This window comes from Esox lucius, chromosome 4, assembly GCF_011004845.1.
Source record: "Esox lucius isolate fEsoLuc1 chromosome 4, fEsoLuc1.pri, whole genome shotgun sequence".
Taxonomy (NCBI): domain Eukaryota; kingdom Metazoa; phylum Chordata; class Actinopteri; order Esociformes; family Esocidae; genus Esox; species Esox lucius.
The window spans coordinates 34,932,224-34,940,857 of NC_047572.1; the positions used below are offsets into that span (position 1 = coordinate 34,932,224).

Sequence of the window (8,634 nt, forward strand, 5' to 3'; positions counted from 1 at the left end):
CCATCATAGTACTGAGACTGCACTCATGAAGGTAAAAAATGACCTTCTAATGGCCTCAGACAAAGGTTCCACATCCGTCCTGTTGCTTCTTGATCTTAGTGCTGCTTTTGACACTATTGATCACTCCCTTCTCTTAGAGAGACTGGAAACCCATATTGGGCTATCTGGACATGTTCTAGCCTGATTTAAATCTTATTTATCTGAAAGTTATCAGTTTGTATGTATGGATGGCATATCCTCTGACACATCAAAGGTATGTTTTGGTGTTCCTCAAGGCTCGGTTCTGGGCCCATTATTATTTTAACTCTATATGCTGCCTCTGGGTGATGTAATCTGGAATCACAATGTCAATTTTCACTGTTATGCTGATGACACACAGTTATATATTTCAATGAAGCATGGAGAAGCCCATAAATTAGCTATTTTGGAAGCATGCGTTTCAGATATTAGGAAGTGGATGACAGAGAATTTCTTGCTCTTAAACTCAAATAAAACAGAAATGCTCATTTTAGGACCCAAAATACAAAGAGCGTTGTTAGCAGATCTCACTGTGAACATCGACGCCTGCATGGTCGTATCCCAAAAAACTGTAAGAAACCTCGGCATTACACTGACCTCTCCTTTGATGAACATAAAATATGTCTCAAGAGTTGCTTATCTTCATCTTCGAAACATTGCAAAAATCGGAAACTTCTATCCAAAACTGATGCAGAAAAACCAATCTATGCTTTTATTACTTCTAGATTAGATTACTGCAATGCTGTTCTTTCCGGTTACCCTGAAAAATCTATAAATAAACTTCAATTAGTGCTGCACACGGTTGCTAGAATCTTAACTAGAACAAAAAAATGTGAACACATTAATCCAGTACTAGCCTCTTTACACTGGCTGCCGGTTAGGGCTGATTTTAAGGTTTTATTGTTAACCTATAAATCTATACATGGACTTGCTCCTACTTACCTCGCTGAAATGATCCAGCCATCAAATACCTACACGTAACCTTAGATCGCAAGATGCAGGCCTTTTAATTGTATCTAGAATTTCTAAACAAACAGCCCGAGGCAGGGCCTTATCTCATAGAGCTCCACTACTGTGGAATGATTTGCCAATTAAGGTTAGAAATGCAAACTCAGTGCAAACGTTCAAGTGTCTACTAAAGACTCATCTCTACAGCATGGTCTATGATTAAGTGCAGTCTGGCCCAGGGGTGTGAAGGTGACCAGAAAGGCTTGTTACTGTCCACCCTTGCTGTCTTGCCAGGTGGGCTCTCATCGCCACTGGGATGCCCTCCCTCCAATGCCATTCGGGGGCGGAGTCACTGGCTTGTTGTTGTCTCTCTGTTGAGCACTTGTGCAATTGGGCTGTACTCTGTGTCCCTTTGGTTGATGCTTGGCAATGTGGATGGATTGATTTCCTGCCCTGTCCGGGGCCTCCCCCAGACCACCACCCTGGTCTGCCATCCCAAAGGCACTGTCCCCGACCGCCACGCGATGTTGCACAGGCGTGTCAACCAAGACAGCCCCACAACATCCAGAGACTTGAGGTACTCAGGGCGGATCTCATCCACCCCCGGTGCCTTGCCACCGAGGAGTTTCTTGACCACCTCAGTGACTTCAGCCCGGGTGATGGACGAGTCCACCTCTGAGCCCTTATCCTCTGCTTCCTCAATGGAAGACGTGACGGCGGGATTGAGGAGATCCTCGAAGTACTCCTTCCACCGCCCAACGACATCCCCAGTTGAGGTCAACAGCTGCCCACGCCATTGTAAACAGCGTTGGTAGGGCACTGTTTCCCTCTCCTGAGCCGCCGGACGGTTTGCCAGAATCTCTTCAAAGCCAGCCCGAGTTTTTGCCTCCACAACCACCCGGGCTGCAGTCCGCTTGGCCTGTCTGTACCCGAGGCGGCTTTAAAAGCAAGCAAGCAAGATTATTTATATAGCACAATTCATATAAGTGTATTAATGATTAACTTGGTTGTCCTCATTAGAGTTTGATAGGTATTGAATCAATGTAGTTAGAATAAAGTATGAAGGAATAAAGGAACATTGTTGTGCCATACGTATAATGCTTTTTCCTTATTAGCAATTCTTTGCCCAAAAATACTTAAATATTATGTTATAGGGTCAGACGAAGACAGTTTCATTTATTGCCAGGATGGTAGACATTTCAGGTTAGTCAATTTAGCAAAAAGTATGCGATTTGAGGTTCAGCTCAGTTATTCAAACTGGCGTGATGTTATTGTACGATCACTTTATGACGAGGTAGTATAGCCCAATCGGTCCCAAATACTGGCATACCGTCCCCCGTGAAGTACTTACTTGTAGTATGTATTATGCAATTTGAGATTCCTTAACTTTCGCTCACTTTCCAAAAATATAGATTTATGAGAAATTGTGTATAATTTCCGTGTGTCAGGGAGCCGCTATAAAGATTTGGGAGAATCCCGGAACTTCTGAGCTGTCAGTGATTTGTGAATATTTGATGTGTTAACTCAGAGGTGTCAAACCGGTTCCACGGAGGGCCGAGTGTCTGCAGGTTTTTGCTCTCTCCTTGTACTTGATTGGTTAATTAGGTCACTGATTGGTTAGTTTCTACCCTCACCTGGTTGTGTAGGTATGAACTAGTAACCAATTTATAGGAAAAACCAAAGACCTGCAGACACTTGGCCCTTTGTGGAACCGGTTTGACACCTGTGTGTTAACTGGTTGCATACATTTAGATTTGAAAATATTTGGACACTGACACAATTTCCATAATTTTAGCTCTGTAAGCCACCACAATAGATTTGAAATGAAACAACTGAGATGCAACTGAACTGCAGTCTTTCAGCTTTTATTCAAGGAGTTCAACAAAAATATTGTATGAAACGTTTGGGAATTGCAACCATTTTCATACACAGTCCCCTTATTTCAGGGGCTCAAATGTAATTTGACAAATTAACACAATCATGAATAAACCTTTCATTTTTAATACTTTGTCGAGAATCTTTTGCAGGCAATGACTGCTTCAAGTCTGGAACGCATTGACATCACCAAACGCTGGGTTTCCTCCTTTGTAATGCTTTGCCAGGCATTTACTGCAGTTGTCTTCAGTTGTTGTTTTTCGGGGGCTTTCTGCCTTAAGTTTTGTCTTCAGCAAGTGAAATGCATGCTCGATCGGGTTGAGATTGGGTGATTGACTTATCCTTTGCAGAATATTCCACTTCTTTGCCTTAAGAAATGCCTGGGTTGCAATCGCAATACGTTTTGGGTCATTGTCCATCTGTAATGTGAAGCACCATCCAATCAATTTTGCTGAATTTGGCTGAATCTGAGCAGATAATATATCCCTAAACACTTCAGAATTTCTCTGGCTGCTTCTGTCTTCTGTCACATCATCAATAAACTAACACAGTATCACAGGATTCCGTGGCAACTATATGAATTCCGTATTAAAATATTGTGACATGCACACGTAAAAGGCATTATTTTCATGTACAGGACATGATTTATTAGTGAACGTCAAAGGCAGTTGATGAAAAAATTAAAGATTTTTATCAACCACATGGTGGTGCTATTGAGGTTTTCCATATAAGCTACATCACCACGCTCACCTCGCTTCAGTTAGAGCCTTTAAAAGAAATGGACATATCCAACTCCTCTTATGGAACCGATTTACAATTGGGATCCATTAACTTTTGCGTAATGTTTTTTGGGCCATTTTGAATTTAAGAAATGGCACCAACTTACCGATATTCACATATCGGTAATTTGGTGTTTGGCATTTATGGACGAAGGTCTTTAAAATCTATAGTAAGCAGACTAGTTTGTCAAAAAAACATGGCCGCTATTGACCAATGAAATTGTGCATGGTCGTGGTTTTGCATAAATACTCCAACAGGCATAATGGTATTATAATTCTAATTGTTGCATATGCTGACAACCATGAGACGAAAAAAATGAGTGTAAGCAATTTTCAATTCACCACATGGTGGCGATTTTAGGATTTTGACATTTGCCAGCTCACCGTGCTCACCTTGTTTGAGTTACAGCCCTGAACAGAGGTAGTTAGTTTTTTGGCCATTTTGAATTTGTGAAAAACACTTAAAACACTTAATGGCCGATTTTCACTTGACTTAACATTTTGCATCTATGGTGAAAGGTATTCAAAATGTACATATACCAGGTCAGTAAGACAAAAAAATATGCCCACTGTTGACCTATGAACTTGTATTGATGTGTGGTTTTGTGCATATACGTTCAGAATTCCAACATGCTTAATCAGATTTAATTTTTACTTTGCAATCTTTAGTGATCCAACAAAAGGTTTTTTATTTATATTAGTCAGCATAATGAACTCTTCACAATCTTTGGGAACTGAGCATACCAGATACTTTTTGCTATGATCTCATTGTCATCTGGGTTTATTTTCTTAATCGTTCATCTTCCTCTCCTTAACAGCAAGTCATATTCTGCACTATTCTTTCGCGGTGCACTCTACGCCTCGTCTTCATGTTTCTGACTGGTAATTTGCTGTTCAGAGTACCAGCACAGCTGGTATCGTTTACCTGACCCGCACGTGTTGTTTATTGGGTTGTGGCTATTACTTTCGCTAGCCATCACGGAATCGGGATGTTTTAAGAATACTCACTTTTAAGTGACAGGCATGAACAGAACAATGTGTTGTAGATCGCAAAAATCGCAATTTTAACATGTGCAATTTCAAAAGCGCAGAAAGCTACGATTTTGGCCTTTTATTACATTTTTATGCTGAATCAAAATAATAATTTTTACACATGCGATATCATATTCGTATTTGTATACAATTTATTAGGAGTTGATTTTAGAATCTGTTTGCCTACTTCAGATAATTCAGATTATTAGTTTAAAGGCTGGAGTCTGGCAAGCGGCACAACTTGCTTGCCACGATTAGAGCTTGCTTTTAAAAAGTGGAATAGGATTGATTAAGAAAATAAACCCAGAGGACAATGAGATTGTAGCAAAGTATCTGGTGTCGCCTGTACTGTATGCTCAGTTCTCAAAGATTGTGAAGACTTCATTATGCTGACTAATTTAAATACAAAACTTTGGGTGGATCATAGAATTTGTGTTTTATTATACAGTATGGTTATTTAAAACACATGTTTGGTAGCTATTCTATATGGATGGAATTCGGGAATTTGAAAAGCCATATTGACTGATTTGATAAAATAAACGACTTGATGCAACAAACTAACGCATTTGTCTATTAAATACAATAGAGTAAACTCTGACAGCCTATTTGCCAGTTGTCATAAGATGTGTTTTTCTACCATGCTGTACTTCAAAACTGTGATCGTAAAAAAATTGTTCTGCTTTGTATTTTATTATTTCTTAAGATAATTCAAATGTTTAAACAAATAGTATTTTTTCTGTGTAGGCTACTGGTATATTTCTTTATTAAAACATTTTGTAATTATATCAGTGATGAAGTTACAACTAGAAACATTTCGCTTTTAAATTCGTTATAACCTTTTATTTTATGAGAACAGTGAACATTGTGTGTACTGTCATTTAGAAAAAGATTTTTGAGAACAAATAGCATTTTCAGCGTTCTAGCTCCCCCACATGTTTGGAATAGTGCAATCACAGTTTGACGCAATCTACCGTATGGCTGTTTAGCAATTCCAAGCTCGCTAACAACGTACTTGTGTCCTTCAGAAGAACGTTCTTGCCAAGCGTCCTTGAGAATGTTCTTGCAAGAATGCAAGGACAGAGAACGCACCTATCTAGATGCATGTGTACATGGCTATTGCGCAATACCGTATGCTTTTCCTCCTCTCCTGACATCTTGAAATGAATTCTGGGATATCAGATGCATTCTCGCTGAACAAGTCACCAACCCTATGCATCCTCGATAAAAGAGGCGGATCAAGTACACATCCGGGCATTTTATGTGTTCTTGGTAACTTGCGTTCTTTGGATTGGAACTGTACTTGTGCCATGAAAGATGACATCAAACAAGTTCACAAGAACACAAGTACGAACAAAAACGCGGATGGATAAATGGCCTATGTTGATCCAATCTACCTGATCTTATTGCAGTAAGAAAACACTGTAATTAAATGTGTGACATCTGTAACATAAACTTTACATAAAGCAGACAGCCGGGTCATCGCAATCCTTACCTACACTCACTGCAAAAACCTAGCCAGCTAGCTAGGCTGAAGTTTGAGGAAACAAGATAAGGCTCGCTATTGGCTCTGATATGGTGATGTATACTTAGGCCCTCTAGAAAGCCTTGAGGCGTTATATAATTGTCCCACCTATTACAAGACAATTTGTGATTGGTTGATTCTACTGTCATACCAAAATGCTGCTTTAATTGAAGTCAATGTCAATGACATTGGCTGGTGCCTTCTATTCAAAGCCTAAGGGCCTAGCCAATGAGCATTGAGCACAGCTAGATCATTTCTACCAAGATACTACCAAAGAAAAATTCTGATTGGATATTGTTTTCTCTTGGATATTAACCCTTCTTTTTCCAACACAAACTGAAGAAATTCAATAGGAAGATCATTACAATTAAGACAAAAAAAGATAAGATCAATGAAAGAAATTTGCAAAGCACACAAAGACCCATAGATCAGTTATGGACAAATGGCTACATCCCATAGATACGAGACGGAGGACACACTGAACACACACACCCTTGGTCTCAGGGGTGAATGACCCTCAGGTCCTCAGTGATGTACGCAGTGTACACAAAGTTTCATAATGCAAGGCAGAAGCTCACACACACAAATACACAATGTGAAATAATACCAAAGCTCCCACTAAACTTAAACACTGAGAGACAGACTGGTTTCTTTTGATTCTTTGTACTTACACCCTCTTCGTTGGTACAACTTGCTGCTCAAGGAGGGGATCCAAATCTTCTCAAGAGGGTTCTGGGTTAGCTTGGTCTCTTTATGTGACATTGCTGACAGTAGTATCTGTAAGAAAGACAAAGTAAGCAAGAGACAGAGGGTAAAAAAGCAAGAGGGCAAAAGGGAGACAGATTGGTAACAGTGTGAGAGTAACCTGGAGAGAGATTAACCGTTACAGAGTTTGTGAAACTGTCTGTCAGTGACCTACTTGATGGGAGTGGCCAAATTATCTGTCAGTGACCTCCTTGATGGGAGTGGCCAAATTGTCTGTCAGTAACCCCATTCGGGGTTAGGGAGTGAACTAAATGTTTCTAGTGTAACCTCATTGATGGGAGTGACCCAGCTGTCTGTCAGTAACCTCATGTTGGAAGTGGCCCAACTGTCTGTCAGTAGTGATGGGCAAACGAGACTTCATTAGCATTATTTTAGCCGCAAGATATTATGCTGGCAGCACTCAGATTTTCTTTATCACAATAAAAGCCATCATTGAAATTTATAAGGCAATATACTGTGGTTAACAATCTTTGCCCATCACTACTGACAGACAGTTGGGCCACTTCCAACATGAGGTTACTGACAGACAGCTGGGTCACTCCCATCTTAGTTAGCACTGCTTGCATAATATCCTGCTGCTTGAAGAATGGTAATTAAGCCTCGAATGGTCATCACTATCTGTCAGTAACCTCATGATGGGAGTGGCAAAACTGTCAGTCAGTAACCTCATGAAGGGAGTGGCCCAACTGTCATCTCATGATAGGAGTGGCCCAATGGTCTGTTAACCTCATGTTGGAAGTGGCCCAACTGTCTGTCAGTAGTGATGGGCAAACGAGACTTCATTAGCATTATTTTAGCCGCAAGATATTATGCAGGCAGCACTCAGATTTTCTTTATCACAATAAAAGCCATCATTGAAATTTATAAGGCAATATACTGTGGTTAACAATCTTTGCCCATCACTACTGACAGACAGTTGGGCCACTTCCAACATGAGGTTACTGACAGACAGCTGGGTCACTCCCATCTTAGTTAGCACTGCTTGCATAATATCCTGCTGCTTGAAGAATGGTAATTAAGCCTCGAATGGTCATCACTATCTGTCAGTAACCTCATGATGGGAGTGGCAAAACTGTCAGTCAGTAACCTCATGAAGGGAGTGGCCCAACTGTCATCTCATGATAGGAGTGGCCCAATGGTCTGTTAACCTCATGTTGGAAGTGGCCCAACTGACTGTCAGTAGTGATGGGCAAACGAGACTTCATTAGCATTATTTTAGCCGCAAGATATTATGCTGGCAGCACTCAGATTTTCTTTATCACAATAAAAGCCATCATTGAAATTTATAAGGCAATATACTGTGGTTAACAATCTTTGCCCATCACTACTGACAGACAGTTGGGCCACTTCCAACATGAGGTTACTGACAGACAGCTGGGTCACTCCCATCTTAGTTAGCACTGCTTGCATAATATCCTGCTGCTTGAAGAATGGTAATTAAGCCTCGAATGGTCATCACTATCTGTCAGTAACCTCATGATGGGAGTGGCAAAACTGTCAGTCAGTAACCTCATGAAGGGAGTGGCCCAACTGTCATCTCATGATAGGAGTGGCCCAATGGTCTGTTAACCTCATGATGGGAGTGGCCCAACTGACTGTCAGTAACCTCATGATGGGAGTGGCCCAACTGGCTGTCAGTAACCCCATGATGGGACTGGCCCAATGGTCTGTTAATAACCTTGTAATGGGAGTAGC

General features: G+C 40.7%; 1 protein-coding gene across 5 annotated transcripts in view; it reads right to left on the bottom strand.

Moving 5' to 3' along the window:
- The window catches only part of LOC105030209 (6-phosphofructo-2-kinase/fructose-2,6-bisphosphatase), a 67,106-nt gene extending 60,021 nt beyond the window's left edge, over positions 1-7,085 (bottom strand). For 4 of the 5 annotated variants that reach the window (XR_002196702.2, XM_020046040.2, XM_010903925.3 and 1 more), the window contains exon 1: positions 6,846-7,071. Coding sequence is in view for 4 of the 5 variants with exons in the window: in XM_020046040.2 (XP_019901599.1) it covers positions 6,846-6,936 (91 nt within the window). In the remaining variant the exon portion in view is untranslated. Of the gene's footprint in view, positions 1-6,845 lie in introns of all 5 variants that reach the window. The other variant, XM_010903924.3, reaches the window with a different exon arrangement.
- Between the last annotated feature and the right edge of the window lie 1,549 nt (positions 7,086-8,634).